The sequence below is a fragment of the Notothenia coriiceps genome, unplaced genomic scaffold, assembly GCF_000735185.1.
Source record: "Notothenia coriiceps isolate Sejong01 unplaced genomic scaffold, NC01 NC01_scaffold00017713, whole genome shotgun sequence".
Classification (NCBI taxonomy): Eukaryota; Metazoa; Chordata; class Actinopteri; order Perciformes; family Nototheniidae; genus Notothenia; species Notothenia coriiceps.
Window position 1 is genome coordinate 278,311 of NW_011350414.1, and position 23,231 is coordinate 301,541.

At 41.0% G+C, this 23,231-nt stretch overlaps 1 protein-coding gene across 3 annotated transcripts in view; it reads right to left on the bottom strand.

Annotated features, from left to right (window-relative positions):
- Positions 1-23,231, bottom strand: part of plppr2b (phospholipid phosphatase related 2b) — a 61,949-nt gene that overhangs the window by 20,519 nt on the left and 18,199 nt on the right. For 2 of the 3 annotated variants that reach the window (XM_010777049.1, XM_010777050.1), the window contains exon 6: positions 12,823-13,011. In XM_010777049.1, the coding sequence (XP_010775351.1) occupies positions 12,823-13,011 (189 nt within the window). Of the gene's footprint in view, positions 1-12,822; positions 13,246-23,231 lie in introns of those variants that run through there. The other variant, XM_010777051.1, reaches the window with a different exon arrangement.

The following is a 23,231-nucleotide window of genomic DNA, read 5'->3' on the forward strand; positions in this document are numbered from 1 at the left end:
GTAGGACCCCATAGCGAGATTTCGTTTGTTAGGGTTAGTTAAGATAACATATCCAGGGTCTGTTGAACTGGCTTCGTAGTACAGGGCTGGCACAGGTGGCTGCATAGCAGCGCTAATGTCAAAGACACAAACATTATATTTTTTATTTTACCAGGATGCAGTGACACAAATATTTGGGAAGGCTGCCTTCCCTAGCCTACAGTACCCGCCCCGCCCCTGTGGATATCATATATAGATAGATACTTCATTCATCCCAAATTGTGAAATGTGTGGGAACAAGTATTAACACAATAACATTAAATACAAATGAAAGCAAAAGACAGGAATATATGCATATACAGTAGAAAGGACACAATGAATATTATAACATTTAATGTAGCCTTACTATGAAGGCTAACCTAAATACGGTGCTTTTCTACAGATTACTTTATTACTGCACTGGTAAGGTAAAATTAGGCCGATTAATAAGATGTGAAGTGCTTTGAAACTTTGACCCGCTTGACTGAATAGACAAAAAACAATGAAGAAAGAGTTTTATCTGGGCTGCTTCGCTGCCAGCTGCTCCCCCCGGGACCCGAAAGCTGCGTATAGCCTGTACTTCAACATCAACGAAATTGCTCGATATATGCTGTTTTTATCTGGGCTGCTTCACTGCCAGCTGCTCCCCCAGGATCCGAAAGTGGCATATAGCCTGACTTCAACATCAACGAAAGTGCTCGATATATGCTATATTGAACCCAATAACACAAACTAACTGTATCACTATAACATGATGATGATGATGATGATGATGATGATAAAGAATGCATCTAACGTTCCGCTGTTCATTATAATAAAAAACAGAGCATTAAACAAACCATAATGCTCTTACTTTGAAATCATGCGGAAATGTCGTCATCAGCAGGCCATCACGTGGTTTCCGAAAATAACCGAGTGACACGAGTATATTTTAGCCGAGACCGGCGGAAAATATGTCTCAAAATTCCGTGTGTGTAAAAAGACGATCCACAAGCAGAAATGTGAGATCCGCGAGCAGAGATTTGAGATCCGCAAGCGCATTTTTGGTCGACAAATATAAAATGGATTCGCAAATGCCTGATCGAAAGTTGTAAATGTTAAAGAGATATTCACAGATCTTTTTTTTATTTGTGAAAATATTTAGCGTATTTACAGATCCGTTTTACAATTGCAAATTTATTTGTGAATTTGCAAATCTTTTAAATGCACTTGTGGATGGTGTTTTACATTTACAAATCACATATTTACACACAAATTATTTTTATGTTCACACAAATAATTATGAGACATATCTATGCCCATAAGTGAGACACCCTAATATTTTCTGCTGATCGGTGGCTCTTCACAATCCTCCTCTGTCTGTCATATGTGACATATGTTATTTATGAAGGATTTTCCCGAGGCTCAACAGTATGCAAACTTCTGGACAAAGTTGCATATGGCGTTGGACGGATGTGTGTCAGTAAGGAGTCTGTGCTTGTGTGTGTGTATATGTGTGATTCCCCAGCTTGTGCTTTAAAATAGAATGCCGGAGACAATTGCAATCAACTCGAAAATGCCAGAAGAAAAGGATGATTGCAGGTATCTACTTCCTGATTCTCCTCTTTCAAGATCTTTCTATACGCTTACTTGAGCCTTAGTTCACAGCGCTTACGTAGGCGTGTGTGATTGTACATCTGTGAGTTTTGGTGTGTGTGTGTGTGTGAGCAGATTTCTTTTGGGTGCTTGTCAAAGATGACAACTCTTATTACAATAACAATAGAAGGTAAATATAGAAGAGAGAAAGGAGAAAAATGAGAACAGGAAAAGCCTGGATTTTCTAAGAAACCTAATTTTCTAAACATTAGCATAACAATAGAGCAGTCAGGGAGCATGATGGGAGTCTTAATACAGGGGAACTGTGCTGTAGCCGGGCTCACCTACTGCCTCCCATCATCAACCATATGTGTCTACCTCAAACCAATTTCCACTTCCAGGTGAGAGAGGGAAAAAAGAGTTGCTACATTTAGATTTGACATTTTCATCACATTTCTGAGATCTCATCAGAAAGATTGGATTTGTAATTTTGCCGCAGTTGCCTCAGCTGGAAGATTAGCTGTGTGGTTAGAGAGGAGTTGCTTACTGTTAAGGTTCGGTGATATTGTATTTATAATAGCTACATTTAGATTTAAATACATATATTTCCTTGAAATTAACACGATCAGCAGCTTAGAAGAAGGAGGGAAACTTGACATGTGAATTCTCAACTTTGACCGACAGCAACAGTGTCTTTGAGGAAACAGAGAATTCAAGTTCATCATGTAGGTATAGTAGTCTCAAGGCTGGTTTTTACAACAATACAATGACCTGGGGCCTCATTTATAAATGGTGCGTACGCTCAAAAGATGCCGTACGCCAGTGTCTACGCAATGTTTGCGATTTATAAAAAACAAACTTGACGGGAAAATGTGCGGTCCTCCACGCACACTCTGACCCATGAGTATGCACTAAGCACAAAAACGGGAGAGACGAGAAACTGCGACACCGTTGGCAGAAGGAAGAATGGAGAGAAATATGTGGAAATAATACCATAAATAAAATGTTACCTCTCATTTATCATATTATGAAGAATTCATTTTCACAAATTGATTAAAGCCAATCTTAAAATGATTTAACAAACGCCTGTTTGAGACTCCTCAGAACACAAAAACATAACTTGGAGAAATATATAAATACGGAAATATTATTGATCACCCCTCGATTATGTTCTCTTGTTAAGAAATGTATTCTCATAAATTATGCGGTAAACAGAAGGACACAAATTACTTTAAACTGACGCCGTTTTGCATTTCTATAGGTTGTATAGATACGAGCATGGTTTTATATACTATCATGTTTAATCATGTTTTATGCCGTTCATCAATAGCCTACTTGATAAGTCGCTCGTAAAACACAGGAGGTATGGAAACTAAGAAACCATATGTGGTAAATTGTACAGCTAATATAACACAACACATTGGTTGTATTTCCTTTAACTGGTGGATTATGGATATATAGTAGTTGCTGATCGACAGCTGGAACCAAAAGCACCAAATACAAAACAATAATTCAGATCCAGTCGTCATGACTCCACTCCGGAGGGATTCCCCGATCACTTCTTACAGTTTCTCATCAAGGGGGGGTCTCCTGTCCCCGGTACAAACACAGTGCCTGAGGAAGGCTATGTGTATTTTTTTTATCATTAACCTTTTTCGGACCACTTGTTTATTTATTTTGGTGACGATCCTACCTCCATGCTGCTACTCTGGTTCAAATTGCATCCACCAAACAATTTATCTCGACCTTCCCAAAATAACCAAAATCTGACACAGTGTGAGATGTCTTTCTTAGCTGTTCTGTCGTCATTTTCTGCGATCTTCTTCATGCAGTCAGTCAGAATAGAGGTTTCTCAATACTCAAATTTCCCCTCCTTGACTCCTATCCTCGACTCCTCTCCTCGAGACTTGGTGCCGCCCACAGGAGATGCGAGCGGAGGACTGAGGAGGGGAGCCGAGGAGAAAGGAGGGGAAGCAGCAGGCGGTTAGAGAAATGAGAACTCCTCTCCTCTGAGCGGTCATTTTAAAGAGACGTCCATTAATGATGACAGGAGGCACAGCAGCACTCTGATGGACAGATGTGTTCATGACGACTTATATATTTATTTTTAATTCATTGACAGTGCGATATAATGAGACAATAACAGGCTACAGATGCGAACATATATACGCACACACACACACACACACACATGTATTTATATAAATATATAGGCTACAATTTAAGAATTAAACAAATATGAGAGCACTCTCATAATAACGTAACACAATCAGAGACTGGATATATCCCTCCCCCCCTCTCTCTCTGGTCGCTGAAATGGGGAATTGAAATTACGGGCCAAAAGTTGTACAAGTATTAAAAGTAAGCAGAGGACACCAAACCAACTGAGACCTGTCTGTCTGCCGCACCTACGCACTGTACAACACACACCCTACACACTACCACACACACACCTACTGCTCCTAAAGCATAATCAGGCTACAGCCGTTGTGTATTTTATTATGTGAAGCACTAAATGGTCTTAGAAAAATGTTGACTCTTTGTTTGTAGATATCTACTAAACTACAGCATACAAATACAGACAGTAATGTAGGCCTGTTATACTGTGAGTGATATATATTTGACACACTGCTCTGCTTTCTGCACGGACCTCACAGCTGTTCTCTCTGTAAACTTCGCGACGCGATGAAAGCAGTTACTAAAATAATATCCAGCGGATGCTTGCAGAGCCGTCATTGGCTGAGATAAGTCCGGCCGTGCGTCATGCCTCAGGCATGACGCACGGCCGGACTTATCTCAGCCAATGACGGCTCTGCAAGCATCCGCTGGATATTATTTTAGTAACTGCTTTCATCGCGTCGCGAAGTTTNGACGTCACAGAAGTTGCGCTACGGCTATTGGGCCAACTCCACCAATCAGGAGGAGACAGCCACGGACATTGCCATTCGAAAGAGCTGGAGACGCTGTAGTACATATGCCAGGTCTGTAGATGGTGCTGTTCTCACAGAATCAGCCCATGAAAAGACAGTGTTAAATTGAGCGAAATGAGGAATGGCTAAAATGCATGATCTGTTTGGTATTTTGAAAAATAAAAGGTATAAATATGCCTTATATCGGTATGGTCCTACACTATATCATTATTATATAGCATGATAGGTCCGCTTTAACTTAAGAGGCAATATGCCTCACCTCTATAAATGCAAATGAACTGCCCCTACCCACGCCCCTCTGCAAGATGTTTGCTTTGAAAAAACACAATGATGCTCCAGGAGGATATTCAAGTGATAAGGTGGGCAGGTTTTACCTTGGCTGGTTTCTGGCTAATGGTTACACAACCCAAAAAACATTGTGATATCATAAAGTGGCCAAAATCTGATCAGCTCATTTTCAGACAGGTTTTTATATAAATGGAACAGGACTTAAAGAATGATTATCTTTTTTCCTGAAACTTTCCGAATCTCTTAACACAGAGGGGAGACATATTTATGTATTAAATTGTGAAGCTGACCGTTGAGCGGCCCGACCAAGCAAGGAGGCAGAGGCAGCACGTCCAAATACAACCCGGTGTGGGCATTTATTACTCATTGTGGTACATGACACAGCCTCAATATTACTGCCTCACGTGAACACAGTCACCAGCAACAAGGATCTCCCACACACAGATACTAACAGGAAAACAGAACCTAAATACGCACAGGACTAATCAAACCAACAAGACACAGGTGAGGAGGGAGGAGAAAACACAGGGGCACCAGGTGAACACAATCACCAGCAACAGACAAGACGGGAGGGGGAACACTTTTCAAACTAAAACAGGACACAGAGACAGACAAACTAAAACTATGGACAGATCGTGACAAATAGATGCATAAATTACATATATTTACATGCTTCCTGTGTAATGTTTTAGTGTTGAACAAATGAATATGCTTCGCCAATAATGAAGCTATATCCTACGTAACGGAGACCGAGATCTGAGGCCCCAGAGATCACCTCTGTTACATAAAGACATGAACATTTTGCATAGGTGACCTTTAAACTTCCCACAATGCAAATCAAAGAGTCTCTCAACTGACCTTCCTTAGAAATCTGCAGTTCTCCTAGCCTTATCAGCGATGACCCAGATGACATAACCAGGTTTTTTTTATCACTTGACAAAACTCTCTTTAGGGCCTAAGATATATTATACTGTGAAAATGTTCACAGGCTCAGTACTCCCTGAGTTGGTGCAGTGCCCCTAGAAGAATCTCCACCTTAATTTGCTCGCTTTTAAGTGAATCTGTTAAATCATTGTTGAGAATGCTTTAAGCGTAATCCTATCTCCACTAAGAGACTGTGGCAGCCGCTGCCCTACCACCACCAGGCCCTCAAGGCAAGCGGGGGATTATGTTGCTATCACTGCTTTAACGTTTATCCACATTAACACAAAAATAAATATCATATTACACTGTGGAGCTTTGATACCAGGCCAGACAAGTCTGTTCAAATGAGAGTTTCAGTGTTAGCCCCAAAGTAACATGAACATAATAGATTTTTTTAATTACTCTATATAACACAATCTACATGACACTACTTTAATACCTTCATACTTTTATAATAATAATAACCTACTGAAGACTGTACTTGACACAAAGTGATGGGATACGATAGCTCAGGCACGACTCTGGATGCCCTGCCATCTTTGTTGCAAAATCAAACATCGTTAAAATACTTGTTAACAACAATTTGCTGAACATTGTTGAATTCATTACTAATGTGCCAAGAAGTGAAACAATGCAACATTTGTTAGTGCTCAAGTATACACTGAACTTTAGTTTGTTTACTAGAACATTCTGCGAGGCACTTTCAAGGATAATTTCTGATCTGTTCATGACGTCTTTTATGCTATCATATTATTTCCTTTTGTGTATTTATTTAAACATGTTTGTGTGTGTGGACTGGCGTTCGCTCCAGAACAAGTATTATTTCAGTTTTTGCACAATAAGTCCTTGATACAGTTCATTTTATGTGGAATAACTACGATGAGGTCAGGATTTTGTTCCTACTAAAGCTAATGACTAAACTAAATTGTTTTTTTTACTTTAAACCACAGCAGGTTTTCAAAAATATCCTCCATGTTTCTTGAACCTGATCAAATGCCTTGAAACTAATAATGTTAAATGCAGTGGCGATTCTTCAGGGCTTTGATGTCAAATTAAACTTGGATTATCTGAGCGGCACATACCAGGGTCAGCTAGATTTGAGTGTTGATGTGGGTACTGGATTCAGATTACAGCAGAATACTGTGAGAGTGAGGCAGAGAGAGACGAAGAGAGAGGAAGTGAGAGGGTGAGGGAAATAGAAGCACTTGTGTTGTACTTGGCAAATATGCCGTGAGTTTCAGTGGATCAGTGAAGGTAAGTGTGTGGGTGGATGACGGCGTACATCCTCTCCTCCATTTCCACTGAAAACACATTCTGTAAAGGTGTGTGTGTGTGTGTGTGTGTGTGTGTGTGTGTGTGTGTGTGTGTGTGTGTGTGTGTGTGTGTGTGTGTGTGTGTGTGTGTGTGTGTGTGTGCAACGGAGACTGAATGTGTGTGCTGATTGCACATTACAAAACCACCCATCAGTCCGCACAGTTAAGATCAGATGTGACACAGAATCAAATGGTAATTGCAGGCTTAAGATGCATGTGGCACAATGTGAGCGCTAACAGAAAATCAAGACTCACACTGTGCAACAAACAGACACACAACCACTTATAAGCTCAAGTAAGAGGACGTGAAGGAGTTACATTTTGAGTGCAGCGGTTTGTTTTTTTCACCTGTTTTATGTGGGTCAAGAGCATACAGTAATGCTAAATACTTTTGCCCTGGAGACCTCCGTTCTCATGCTACTAAATATAAGCTTCTCAAACAGTACGGGAAAGCAAAGTGAGTGCACTCTTTGAGAGTGGAAACAGAGTGGGTTCAAAATGCATCGCACAATGTGAGGAAGGGGGAGAATGAGCAACCCAAGAAACCGAGGTACGAAAAAGGAACAAAAGAGAAAACTTTACCAAAAAAGAAGATTGTTTTCAGCTGGGAAAACGCTGTATTCTATGAGGCTGTTTTCAACCACATCAATCATTTTAGACTTGGGGCGAATTTCAGATTCGTCATGCATTGTTTGGACTGTGCTTTGGCACCCAGCACAAATTATTATTATTTAATCAGACAGTGAAAGAACATATATTGTGAGCTCTAGCTTTACATTGCAAATTATTACAGAATGAGTTGGAAATAAACAACAACATTTCTAAAATCCCACGGTGTTTGCCCAGCTTATGGACGAGGAGTGAAGGAGACAAATAGGGAACAAGAGAGTCCGTTCGCTGCCAGTCCATGTCTTCTGCTGTCTGTTAAACCTTGGAAAGAGCCTTCATGCATAATGCAGCTCAATGTGACAGAAAGATGGGGATTGGGGAAAATATGGAGGCAGACCATATCATCCGGTCATACCAGAGTTAATTGAGTCAGAGCTCTTGATACACTGAAACTGTATTGTGATGTGGTTGTCGTCATATCTTTGAACATAGATGCTGGGTGTCATTAAAGCCACATTGTGTCGCCCCGTCCACACAGCAGCTTTAAAAAAAATCTTCTAACGCTTCTCTGCCCATTGACTTTGAATGGGGGTGACGTCACTTTGCCTCGCTTTTCGCCGAACTGCATTGTGGGGCAGCAAAGCAAAGATTTCCAGGATTTTCAGGATTTTCAGGATTCAAAGTTGAGCAATGTTCAACTTTTGAAGCAAATCCCGTTTATGCAAATCTGGCAGTACAAGCGCTAGCCAATCAAACCGCGTGCAAGCTGGGAGAGCCAGAGTGTTCATTTCCTCATATTCCAAACGAGAACCTACGGTAGCAAAATCCTGGAAATCTTCGCTGTGCTTCCCCATAATGTAGTTCGGCGAAAAGCGAGGCAAAGTGACGTCACCCCCATTCAAAGTCAATGGGCAGAGAAGCGTTGGAAGATTTTTTTAAAGCTGCTGTGTGGACGGGGCGGGTGTTTGAAGCGTATGATGAATGATCAAGTGGGACAATAGTCAGAGTTGAAGAGGCTTATGCCAGGAGAATAGCTCATTCTGGTTAAAATAAATCCAAGGTGCTAAGGAAAGTGATCCCATTAACCTTCGAGAGGTCAAAGGTCACAGCAAGCAAGAGGTAAAGGAAGAAATGCTCTGTTTTTTAGAAATGTTGATTTGTTGTTTGGTGGTTAAACATTTCCCTCACAAATTGACAAACATAGATGACATGACATCATTTGGACATATTGCTAGCTAATGGAGTTAGCAAGCATAAGATAGTTTGAATATCTATGACATTAACAGCCACCTCAGTTTTTGTTCAGTTTGCTACTCTTGACCACATGTTTACAATCATTCTGGTAAATCCACTGAAAGAAAGAAGCAGAGGTGCCTGCTCCTCCAGTAATATTCAATTCAAGAGACTGAATCTGGATTTGTAGCTGTTTTAGTACCATCACTGTAACTTACATGTCAATGTTACTCATTTTTGGGGTTGGCCATAAAGCAAATATGGCAAATAAGAAGTAAATTATTCACAAAATAACCTAAACTATTGCCCCATGACACGCCCATGTACCCACCAGTTGCCACTCCGCTCTGACGGCCTTTCCCGCCCACCTCCTGTTCTTCATCCCCCAATCACACAGCTGCTTCCCATTTACTCTAATTAGATCCACATCTAATAATACCAGCCCATCCTCTCTTTCTTCTTCTCAGCGTTTTTCTGATGCCTGTCCCTTACCTAGATGCTGAAGGAAAATATAGATACGGTCTGTTTCTAAAGAATCCTACCAGCAGGATTACATTGAATGTATTTCCTCGTATTGCACAAAAACTAGTGCTGTGATGTTGGATATTACAGAGACTGAATTACAAATGCAGATCCTGCTGTTTTTTTATCTAGATGTTTGCATCTTTTTAAAACAATGATAGTTTCCCTAAAATGTGATTTAAAAAAAAAACACAAATATTTACTTTTAACAGTTTTGAAATATATTGAACTGTAACACCTCTTTGTATAGTTTTGCCAGACTCTTGCCAATTCACAGCTCCACTCCTCTCTTCTACCTGCCTATCGCGCCTGTTACCTGTTGCAATCTTCAAACTATTTGTTTGAAAGATATTTTCAAATATTCACTACATCACCATGCTGCATCCTTCTGTGTTCAGGGGCCTCATTTATAAAGCCTTGCGTAGGTTTGACGTGGGAAGGTTGCTTACGTAGGACAAAGCAAATAAATACGCACAGACATTTTCCGATTCATAAAAGACTGCGTATGGCACTTCCTACGCCGGTTTCCCTTTATAAATCACAATCAACTCGAAATGCGGTGCCACTTTTGCGGGCTTCACGTAATGCCCATATTTGCCAATAAATAGTCAAAGAAACGCCCATTCNTTCATGTATAAAAGACGTACAAAAGTGCATTTTGCATGATAGGTCACCTTTAAGTTATAAGTTAGCAACATGAAGGTAAATTAGGCTTGATACATGAATATGCTTTAAGAAAAAAACAGCCTACATCACAGCTCTCTATAGGGTTTTATTTATCTTGTTGGCAGCTCATCCCTTAAAACANCTGTATCAGATCCGTTGCAGCCCCTTTTTAAGAGATTTGGGTATGGAGGAAAATAGAGAGGGTTGTGTTTTCTGACACTTGGTGAGTTCCCTGGAACACCGGGGACACATATTCATGTATAAAAGACGTACAAAAGTGCATTTTGCATGATAGGTCACCTTTAAGTTATAAGTTAGCAACATGAAGGTAAATTAGGCTTGATACATGAATATGCTTTAAGAAAAAAACAGCCTACATCACAGCTCTCTATAGGGTTTTATTTATCTTGTTGGCAGCTCATCCCTTAAAACAGAAGCCCCAGAGTGATTATAATAAGTGGAAGTATGTAGGCTATATTTCAAGCTTGTTATGTAAATACGTGATTGGGCTTTTTTTTATCAACTAAGATTTGTTGTAAAATGTTTTCAACATGAATTGACTGAAGTTATTTGAAAAGTGGGCTTATTAACACATGAATACTACTGTGTAATATATTTGTACATATATATTGAACAAGTACAATATAAGAAAAGCACAAGTTTAATTTGTGGGCCATATTTCATGGCCTGAGGGCCGTAGTTTGGACACCCCTGATTTAAAGCTACAGAATCAGCACTTTCAAAACAGGGCTGAATAAGAGGGGTTTATGGGATGCTACAATGCATGATCTGTTTGGTATCTTGAGCCACACACTTCAGAGACATGTTCTGAATATATCTGAGACCATTCATATATTGTTGAATAAGAGTATAATAGGGGACCTTTATGATCTGGAATCTTTTTTGACTAGACAACACAAAGGAATACATGTCAGGTCCAGCCTGGCTGTAGCCTGGTTTGTAATCTGGAGTATTTTTCGACACTCCCACCATACTAAATGTCTGGAGTGCAGGAAAGAAAATGCAGTCATTCTGAATGTTATGCCTCCTCATCTTTATATAAAGAGACACTAGCAACAAGAGAGATGGTCTGGAACAAAAATAAGAGAAACTACTGCAGTTTCTGGTAAATCCAAATATCATCATGAGCTGTCACACACAGACAAAAAGTGTATGTGTCAGGCGTTCAGCTCATCCATTTTAGTTTGAAGCTAAAAGTCGGCATCAAATTTGAGAGAAATGAGAGATGGATAATCTTTTTTCCATTGTATCTGAACAGAGGCTGGTGGGAAGGAGCGGTATCTGGGAGCGAGAGAGAACACAGATGCTCTGACTTTCAAAAAACCCGCTTCACACTTCAGGCAAAATCATGCGACTGCGCTCCCACTCTGCACAGCTCACATCCCCTGGTGCCTGCAGCCCCCATTCATTACTGGGCATGCTAGGATTCAAAGAAACACACACAAAATGCACCTGTTGTTCTGTCATATGAGTTAGTAGTGCCTGTGTGTGCAATAGTGTTAGAAACAATCATCAGAACGCTCTCACAAGCACAATCTCTGATCCAAAACATAAGCTTAAATCAAAATAAAAGACTGGTTCCAATCCTATAAATGTAACATTTACAGACATAATAAGTTCCAGAATTACCCCAAAATGTTTTTATGAATACAGTTGTGAAACAGGCGTATTTGTTAAATAACAATAAGCTCAGAATATATGAAACTTGGATGGCAGAGGAGGGGGTTGGGATAGTCCCAATTACAATGAAGCGAATGACCCAGGAATCTCTGTATATGTGTGATTATGTGCATCTTCTTGTGTTTGTGCCAGTGTATGTGTGTGTGTGTGTGTGTGTGTGTGTGTGTGTGTGTGTGTGTGTGTGTGTGTGTGTGTGTGTGTGTGTGTGTGTGTGTGTGTGTTGCAAAGATATGTGGCTCAGAGGCACCATGTCATAATGCCACTTAACTATGGGACATCAAAGAGACAAGCCCTGGGGGACAAGACAGACAGTCCTGGAGACCGAGCTTTGATGAGAATGTGAAGCTATGTTTTAACATCCAACCGTACTGACAAGAGAGTATAGCGAATGTAATGTGGTTCAGTATAATCTTATGTTTAACAGTTTTGCTGTGCTTTTCAATATTGACTCTAAACTGATTTAGTTGATAGTAGTGACATTTGTGAATGGTAAAAATAGAGCAATTAAATATTTATTTTGTATTCGCTGCTTGTTGCCAAGAACTCATGACCCACAAATTGCAATTCTGTATTGATGTTTAATTATTAAAACACGCTTAAATATGGATTTTAAAGCGTTGGATGAAGACGGTCTGGTGCAAGCTATCGAAAACTGTGCCGTCTCTATTGCACAAATAGGGGAAGCCATTTAGCTGATGTTTAATTCTGTTTTAGTGCCGTGCAGTCTGGAAATAAGGACAGACTCTCTGTACACTGTAGGTATCTCCGACTGCTCTAGGGAGGACAAATATAGTGCCCGTTGCCATGGTTATGATGAGAACTCATCCACACAAACGGAGCAGCGAGACCACGAGAATACACCAACACAGCTCTCTCCTCTTTCAATCCACAAACACCACGTGTAGATGAGGAGGAACTATGTGTGGTACATGTTTGGGGTCGATAGTGTGTGTGTATGTGTGTAGGGGCTTAGCTTGAGCAGTGTTTGCATGATGAGCACCTGTGGAGGAACATTTTTTTTTACAAGTTGAACACAGACTCACCGTCACAGTGGGGATGGCGGTTACTAGGGAGTAGACGAGGACAGGCGGTGCCTTGCTGTTGTCCTCTGGTCCCGGGAACGGCTTGGAGTAGGCTTTGTCGAAACAGAAGAAGCCCTGGATGTGCACGGGGAACGTGTCCGTGTACTCAAAGTAGTACGCCAACAGCACAGTCCCTGCCATGATGACCAGCTGGAAATAAAACATATTGGTTCCAGCTTTAGGATTGGATCCGCAGAAAGAGTGTAGGAGTTGGGAAAAGAAAGGACAGCGGGAAAAAGAGTGGAAAATACGGTCACGGATTTAACAAGAAGAAAAGAAAAGAGAGATTCTTCCTTCCCACAGCAAAATGATGGATGCTCCGGTAATGTGTAAAATGAATCAAGTGTGCATGGAGAGATAGTGAGGGATGAGGATGAGAGGGAGGGAGGGAGAGAGAGATAGAGACAAAGGGAGACAAATAAGGAGAAAGACAGATAGAGAGGGGGAAAGAGAGAGCACTGACAGAGATAGAGAGCGAGAGAGCGATCCCTTCAGCGCTGTTAGAATGCAGAGTGGGAGGGTAGAGAAACAAATGGAGGGCGATCAAAGAAAATAACGCGGATGAAGGAAGAGAAGAAGAAGTGAATAAGGATGGGAGGGAGGTGGGAGGGGTAGGGTGGGTCACAGATGGGGTGAAAAAGAGCTGAGCGGTGGAGACGACAAGAGGAGGCAAAGAAGAGAGAGAGAGAGAAACTACCCTGGGAAAAGCAGAGGGTAGGATGAGAAGAATTACAAGTGTGTGTGTGTGTGTGTATGTGTGTATCTGCATAACCTAAGTTGTTATTGTACCGCACGTTTAATTTAATCTACCAGCTGTATGCAAAGCACAACCTATGAAGCATAACATATGACCTTCATAGCGATTTAAAAAGTGTTTCATAATAAAAATGTATTAGCAATTCAGATAAGATTGAATGTGAGAGAGAGAGAAAGAGTAAAAGAGGGGATGATATACAGTGAAAAGATGAATAAACATGCTTTTCTGCACAGCTGAGACAGATGTACAAGTACAAATTATTCATTTATACTTCAGTGAACAGCACTCCAACTCCTTTTGGCCTGTTCCCCGCAGGCGACAAAACAACTGCACAGTGAGCTTCTCTAACTGAACAGTAAAGGTTTGGGCAATGTTAGTTTGCCATGCGGGAATAGGCCTGAAACAAAAAGTACAAGCTAAAAAAGGAATGTGAGTCTAAATATTGCAAAACTGCTGATTAGTTTGATCATAATTAGCAGCCTTAATGTTTGCCAGATGAACTCCTATTGTATGTGAAGGACACATTTATCAGCACCAAAACACGAGGAGCCTCTGCTGGCGGGCTAAGCTGTTTTCAGTATGAAGCAGGAAATAAACAGCATGGAAGTTGTTGTTTACACATAATTCTGTTATCGTAAAGGGGTTATAATGAATATGTATAGAAGTTACACATAGTTTAAGCAAGGGGTTCGTCTGAATACACTTTTGTATGAAACAGACAGGTTAACTAGTCTGTCAAAGCTGTGACTAATGAGACTTAATCGGTGCATTGCATTGCAGTAATTGATGGAAAGGAGACATCATTTAGTTCCATCTGTGCTCTTCCATGACAGGTCAAAACGTCTGTGAATCTAAATCATTTGGGAAGGGGAAATGGACAAGGGTACTTTCATGGTGACATAGCTATCAAGACTCAGATTTAGTGCAACATATTTTCACAAAAAGGACAATATGAACAGGTGGCGCTCATCAGCAACGAGAATCAAACAATAACAAAGTATATTAGGAATCCCATTCACGTTCATAAAGTGGGAGAGCATTTAGTGTATAAAAGGTTTTGGCAGGGGATAACTTTCTTGAGACAAATAAGAAACAAGCAGTACTGCAGTTCTTGTCAATTTAATTTAAGTAATTGCAGCAAACACGAATAATAAATGGTGTGTTTGGGATGGTTGATCTTGTATTATAATGTGGGATTGTTTTAAATTCCCAAAGCACACCAAAATATTAAAATGTTAGTAAATACTATTTACACAATTCCCTTATTTACAGAAATGTTGATACAAATATAATTTCTACTTCAAAAACTGAGCTAGAGTCAGTAGTGGTTAGCTTAGCTTAGCATACAGTTGTCATGCTCCTAGCGCTTATGTTTGTTGTTTAATTTAGTTTTTCTTCCTAAAGTCACTATTGTTAATATATGTCTTTGTCTTCTTCCCGCCTCTGTGGTTCTGATTCCTTATTATCAGTTTGAAACGGGGTCCAAATCAGTGACTCTGAAAACTGTATAAGATATAAGAAACAATGTGAGATTCTTGTTAATATGTAGAGATTACAGAGGTTTATGCATGTTGTTGTTGGAGCTAGAGGCCATCAAGGAATTGGAAACACCTGGCCACCGTCTCAAAGTCTATAAGACCCGCCCCTGTGGGCTCTGGCCCTACCTTGTGCTATGTTAGAATTTTAATATGCTGTATTACCTTATTTCCTGTCAGGAATGTCAGATTTTGCCAAACTGATTGTTACAATAATCTTTTCTTGCCTTTTTAACTAATCCACCTGTTTGAATAAACCTATTGCCATTTCCCATTAACTGTGTATGTTCAATCAGTACACAAAACTAAATATAAAAAAGAGGAGTCTAGTGGTTTCATGGGGATTTACACTGGTTGGCTGGCAACACTTCAGGAAGTCATCATGCTGGGTGACCTTCTCATCTGACACAAACATATTTCCCAAAATAGCCTGTACTGTTGATGAAGAATCTTCTTTATGTTTAACAGCATTAAGTCTCACAGCGGCAGATGGCTAAACAAATGAGACAGCACTGAGAGAACCTCCTCCAACATGTTTAACCTCTTCAGCAAAGTGACAGCGTCCCCACTTGGACTAATGCTATAGGGAGGGGAAGGGGGGACTTGTTACACGTAACACATTTCAGCTTTACTGCGCAGTGAAGAGGAAGGCCTCATTTAAAATTCTTACGTTACATGTCTGTTCTACTGTCAGACCTGCTTCAACTTTTCTTTTCTCTACAGACACTAAACACATTTGGATGCCTGCCTTTTATGAATAACAAAATCAAATAATGAATTTGAACGTTCCCATGGCAATGTGCAAATCTGATCCACTTCAATTTGTTTGTGGCAGACATCCTATCGTTTTTGCACTGATTGGCATTGAATTCGGTGACAACACACATGCCCGAGGCCTTAAAAAGCCAATCCATGACACACACACACACACACACACACACACACACACACACACACACACACACACACACACACACACACACACACACACAGACACACACACACACACCTCCAGCTCGTAGTTTGTATATACTCCAAGAATACAAAGAAGCTTCAGGTTTCTTTCTGTGTTATCTGCCATCTACAGCACATGCTATTTGTGTGTTTGAATGAGTGGGTGTGTGACTGTGTTTTCATGTCTCTAGGCGTGTGGGTGCATTGCCATGTCTGAACAGGAACTCTGACACGCTGTGTGTTCAACATTTCTTTCTATCATCCAGTCCTCTCTTCTCGCTGAGCTACAGAAGGCTTGAGGGAGGAAGCATAGGAGGGAGGTGTAGCAAGGTGGGAGGAAGCAAGCAGGCGAGAGAGGAAGGGAGGGAGGTCTACGAACACCCATCAAAGTTTAAACAAACATTCAGACAACAGCGGAAAACATCCCTGGGAGATTATGCATATTGTTTTGCATCTACTTTTACGCTACATAAGCATTAACATTGGATGCTCTTAGGACAATACTGTCAGCCTGAGAGATCTAACAACAGTTTGTGTATAATCAAACATGAGAAGACACACATTTTATTAATACTGGGACAAGACAGTGAAACATTACAGCAGGACACAATTACCAAAGTTCTAGTAAACAGAGTCGTTGGGAGTGTTCCCTCCTGAATACAGGCTCTTATATGACTTTACATCTCCCTCCCCTCCCACATGAAGGAATAACCAACTTCCGGTACACTCTGCATCCTCAGACAGTTTGTTTAAATAACAATACAGGGTCAACGCAACTTCAAATGTCTAATTAGCACATTCTGCGCCGGTCACCTTGGAATATTAATTTGCATAATTAATTATTTCTAAAGCTCCGTGTGCAGCTTGAAACGGAGGTCATGGAGGGTCACACTTGCAGACATGATTCTGTCACATGACTCATCTAAACGCATAGTGTTAACCCGGGGTCTTCACAAGGCAGATATTGTGAGGCAAGAGAGAAAGTAAACACTTTGACTATCACAACGCAGCTACAGTATCACAGGCAATGCCAATTCTTTTCTGCTTCATTGTTCCTTAAAGCCTCCAATCTTGACTCAAACATGTTTATACAGTCCAACTACAGCTGATTTTTCAGTGACACTAGAGAGCCATATTTCCATGTTCTTGTCTGATATGCCATCATACTCAGTCAGACCTGTTGCCTACACTTAGAGGGTCTTTCACCTAGTTTGACCCTGACTGAACCTTAAAATGTCTTTCCCCTATTTTCGTTTAAACCCTGTACTAGCAGCGCCTAAACGTGTAATGCGTGGGATTCCTTTGCCTTTAGGTAGTTAACATTTATTTAAAGGGGACCTATCATGCAACATGCACTTTTGTACCTCTTTTATACATGAATATGTGTCCCCGGTGTTCCAGGGAACTCACCAAGTGTCAGAAAACACAACCCTCTCTCTTTTCCTCCATACCCAAATCTCTAAAAACGGGGCTGCAACGGATCTGATACAGACTGATGGATCAGTCTGTATCAGATCCGTTGCAGCCCCGTTTTTAGAGATTTGGGTATGGAGGAAAAGAGAGAGGGTTGTGTTTTCTGACACTTGGTGAGTTCCCTGGANATAGAAAGTTGACTAGCTGAGTCAGAAGTTCAGGTTTAGAAGATATAATTACCCACAGGAATGAGGAGAGTTGTCACCAGTCAATACAACCTTAAAGGTGGGGTACGTAATTTATTTCAGAAACACTTTTTGTTATATTCCATGGAATGCTCTTAACATCCCGATAGCAATGAATATATGAAATGCTTTGACAATAAATACATTAAAAAAATTCATCTGTGGAAGCCGTAGCGCTGTAAAAAGAACGACCAATAATTTCAGCCGGCCCGGCTAAAATAACTGGATGGCCTACCTGCCTGTCAGCCTTCCATCTGTGCACAAACTTATCTCGTGCCCTCATTGGTCATGTGCGCGTTCGTGTGTGTTGGAGGAGGGGCTCTGTAAGGAAGTGGCAGATTTTTTCCGGTTGTGTATTTTCAAATTCTAACGCACTCGAGCTGGTTTCTCCGAAATTACCTACCCCACCCTTAAGGAAACATAAACTTGGTGTCATCCAGGTTATTATTTTAAGTTTTTACTGTAAACTCTAACTTGTGTTTTCTTTAGTGCACCTGCAGTAGCACCTGAATGAATGTCCTTAACCTGGTTTCTCTCTTCCTTTGTACTCATTCCATCACTCACACCATCCTCTTTAGACCACAGTCTGTTTTTTTCCATCTGCTCTTTGTGCCTCATCCACTACACTCTTTCCACATAACAATACTCTTCATCACGCACCTCTGATACTGATGCATCTCCTTTTAGCCCAGATATCCCACAATCCCTGCAGGTTTACGGCTTGCTTTTATTTTTCTTTCATTGTGCTTTGGTATAGGCTCCTTCTCAGCATCCTCTTGAGGAATTGTTATAATGATTTTTCAGCTTCCTAATTTTTTCATAGTGCGTAACATCTCTAGGCTTCTATCTGTCAGCTCCTCCCATCCTCCTGTATTCTCTTTGACGGTCTCTTGAGTACTGCCCAGTCGCTCCTTTTATACAGATCCTCCACATCACTCCGCTCCTGCATTAATTCCCTTGAGTAATTACATCTTTTGCACCATGGATCTCTCCATTATTTCCCCTTTACTTGTAAAACCTCATCTCCTCCTCCCACTCAAAAGCATGTCTGATATCGCAAAAACCTCCTTTTTCTCTATTTCTCCTCTGCAGCTTCATGTTCCCCAATGAGTCTCTGTCATTTATTCTTTCAGCTTCTCCTCTCTCTTTTGCTCACCCTATTCCTCTCAGGGCAAATAGACCTTGTCCTCGTGCTCACCTCATATATCACACAGTAGAGGGTGACCCTCCTGTGGAGGAGGTGTTATGCACAAATCATACTTTCTCTGCTTTTTACCGTTTCTGTCCCATTTTGTCACCGTAATCGATCTCTCCAGGGATCTATTGTTTTTATCTTGTTCAAACAGTGCTAGGGGTGGGAGATGTAAATCTTATTTGACTTTATTGGCTATATGTATCTGTGTACATTGCAGTAGTTTAATAAAGGGCATTTTAAAATTCAATTCCCTCCTCTAATGTGTTCATACTGAAGCAGCTTGCTGTTGCACAGCTCCCCCCGGAGGGCACACGCTCCTTTGTTGTTACATTAGCATCTCATTACCCGTTTCTATTCAATTCAAACGCCCCGTCTTATTCTTCTCTTGTGATCTTCTTTTTGTGATTCCCTTTCTCTTTCACTCCTTTTCCTCACAATCTCGTCTGCCACTCTCTTCCTTTATCATTCTATCCTTATGACATGTCCCTATTTTCTCGGTCATGCCCCGCTGTCATTTCATCGCTCCTTTAATTTCAAGGCTTGTCTACCATCGCTAACTATGAGTACTGTAATTCTCTCTGTCTCTGTTTCCACTTTTCACGTTTCTTCATTTTACTGTCTTCCCCTTGTCTCTCATAGCCATTGTTTTCCCCTGCTACTAGATTCAAATGTGAGAACTTTTGCCTGTACAAACAATGGAGAGTTCGCACAAAAGCTGCAAGGATAAAGACAACACAATGAGAGGAGTCTCTCTCTTGTTTTTACTCCATCTGTCGCTGCCATCACTGTGAAGCTACGCATGGTCTGTAGCACTGTAACGCACTGTAACGCACTGCTTCAAAGGGACCCTCTTGAAAAAGTCATTTTGATACAACTGATTCTTGACTTGCTTTAGACGCTGGTATATGAGGGGGGGGTGTTGTGAGTTGGTGTGATCTGGGTCAAAGAGGCCTACTGAGAAAACTTGTACTGAAGCCGACTTACAAAGTACTGGGAGTGACTACAAGTGGACTCTTTGAGTGGATATCACTGAGCGCACAACTAGAAGCTAGTGAGTAGAAGTGTGTTATCAGTTGTAACAATAGTAAGACGTGATAATCATCACTGTGGCTGTACCGTAGCTGCTAATTCCTGGCACCCAGCCTTTGCAGTGTGTATCTTGGCTTTCCGGCTTTGTTTTTCAGCCCCGACTGCCAGCTCAGAGTAGTTGAGCCTCCTCCTCCTCCTCCTCTTCGCTCCTTCCTCATGCCCTGTTAGCTTCGTCACACTGTGGCACAGCGAGGTCTGCAAAGTCAACACGCTGCTGAGTATCCGACCACATAATGTTTCAGGTCCATTGCCCCTGCTGTCTCTGGTGATACTCTAAGGTCTCGGTTCACGTTTGGTTGCACTTCTTATTTCACGGAAATTATCCCCTAATTTAATTTCTGCATAATCTTCCATGACTTCTAAATATGGTGCGATTCTGTCTTGGTGTACCAACTTCTAACTTTCAACAACATATAAGTAAAATCCTGCTCAAACCACGTTTTTCTAAATTGAAGTGCAAGACACATACTTACTTTTTTAACAATCTTTGTCCGATTACACAAAGTGCTTTAGTTTTCCAGACCTAATCAAACGTGGAACTCGGATTTGAACCCCAGCCTATGGCATCAAAGTCCTGCTGTTTGAACTATGTTTACTTCTTTATTCTGCTGTAGAGTGCATCAACTTCAGCAAACACCTCACCTTGCACTTTATGACAGTATATGTGTTGCTGTGTCTGAGCATGGACAGCCTCTGGCTTTTTTCAACTTTTTTTTTGTTTTGGGTGTGAAGCCAGCACATCATCGTTTGCTCCAATAATGAACAGCATCCTAAAAGTATCAGACCTCCAGTTCCCCACAACGAAGCTCTTCCTTGCTGCATGCGCTCACATCATCCCTGCTGGGTTTGTTACTGCCTCAGCTCATCCTCTTCCTCCGTGCAACGTATTTGTAGCATGTGTTTACTCTTTTCTAAAGATGTTTTGTTCCCGACAAGACACCCCCCACACCGGCCAAACTGTGCTTTCAATTTCCCAGTGTTTAAGCACCAAATCTCATGAATAAACTACCATAATGAGTCGCTTCTTGCCCTTTAAAACATTTCCTAATATACCGTACAACTAGTGATGTATCTTTAACCCATGTATTTGGAGTATAAACACATCTCACTTGCCCAAACACATTACCTTAAACTAGAATATATTACTGGTTAATTCCCTAGTGTTATTTTCTACGCTCTAAAAAAAATAAAAATAAAATATCATGTTTCCCTTCCCTTTTCAACACATGCATACACACACACATATACGCACACACATATACGCACACACATATACGCACACACACACACACACACACACACACACACACACACACACACACACACACACACACAGACACACAGATACAGTAACAGCTCTTATTCACTTGTTTCTCTCCCTATAGCTTCCTCCTCATTATCGCTCAGCTCCATGAATAGCACCTGCCCTCCTGTCTGCTGCGCTGGGATTTCTCTGTGTGGATGTTTGAAACACTTGTTAGCTGCCTGCCTCCCACCTGTTATCACTTTAGGGAGGAAGGGAGGGATGAGAGACCCTGTCCTATATATCACAATATAGATTCCCATCATCCGCAGATATTAAATACGGAAGCTTTCTATTGAGGCTCCGGCAGCACAACCAAATTATCTTATCAGAAAAAGAAATATTAAAGATCTTTGCTGGAGTCTTCAAAATGAAATTGCTTATGTAAGATATTATCTTCCCCACAGCTTTGCAGTTTCTTACATGTCTCTCCGAATCAGCTAAATAAATTGTGACAGAGGAACTTCAAAATCAAGATATTCCCCAATTATAAAATAACCATCAACCTTTTCCAGCTCAAGGACAGATAACATCAAAGTCAAACCTCTCAGTAAAATAAGTTTATTGCATTAAAAATATAAAAAAGAATATTTCTGCGACAAAAATAGGAATGCAAATATTATTTTCATTTTGAAAATATTACATGTTGTTTACATAAGCATAAAGTGCAAGAATTAAACGTTTTATATCACATTGTAGGGCTTTATTCAGGGAACATGTTTGAATTGTTGTGTGAGCCTGCGTCTGCTTTTATTCTTCCATTTGTGAGATGCGGGGGCATGTTCGCTTCAGGACTGGGGATTTTGTAGAATTACGTGATTGTTGCTGCGAGAAAGAGAGGGAGATGTGAAAGGGAGGAAGAAAGGGTGAGGGGAGCGAAGCAGATACTGTATAAACAGAGAGACTGAGTGTGAGAGAGAGTTCTGGCAGCGAGGATGATTGAGAGACATGCAGCAAGAAGGGGGGAGGGGGACAGAGCGTGGGTTGGAAAATGGTTGAGGTAAATATGCTTTTTGAGTGATAACAGAGGGGGGGGGGGAACTGATGAGTTTAAGATAAAGCAGGCATGGCGATTAAAATACACTCAGACAAACAAAAGAGGTGAAAGAAAAGACAGTTGGAGGAGGGAGGGCATGTGGGTGTTAAGAAGATGGACGCCTGCTTTGATCCTCTCCCTTTCCATTGGTCCCTCTTTGTATTTTACATTTTTCTCCACTTCACGCTGTCATACATCCTCATTTGCTCTCTTTCAGCTCCTCTGCCCTTCTGTTTATTTTACTCTCTGCCTTCTTTGGCTTTATTTCCCAAAGGCAATCTCTGCTTTACCCCGGTGTATTTTGTGATGTACTTATGTCTCATTAAGCGTGTCGTCCGTCTGTTTATCTTCTTCCTTTCTCCCTCTGCTGCCTCGCCCATTCCTCTCTTTAAGGCTCTGTCCCTCTCCTCTATCAGGCGGATCGTCTTTCTGGCTCTCGTCTCGCTCAGTGCGTTGTAATACAATCTGCTGACACCAGGCGGCAGTCCAGCCTGTTCTTTAGCTTGTCATCAATGTCGACTCTGTTTTCTGGGCTTTTTGTTCCATCATTTTCATGCTATTTATGCAAATGATCGAGTGTGAGGGAAGAGTGGTTCGGTTTATTCCTTCAGCTACAGTTGTTTGTGTCTTTCTGATTGATCGGGGTGTGGTCTAAAATCAGAGTTTTTTTTTTAATCACCTGCTGAAAATCAGTGTGGTGGAAACCTCAACTGTGAAACATTCAACGGCTTTAATCATAGGACTGAGTGTTTATGTGAGCTCATCAGGAAATCAAATTACACTAAAAAGGAGGAGAGGTGTTGCAGCCTCATATCATGCTAATTTGAAGACCTTTTGTGTACG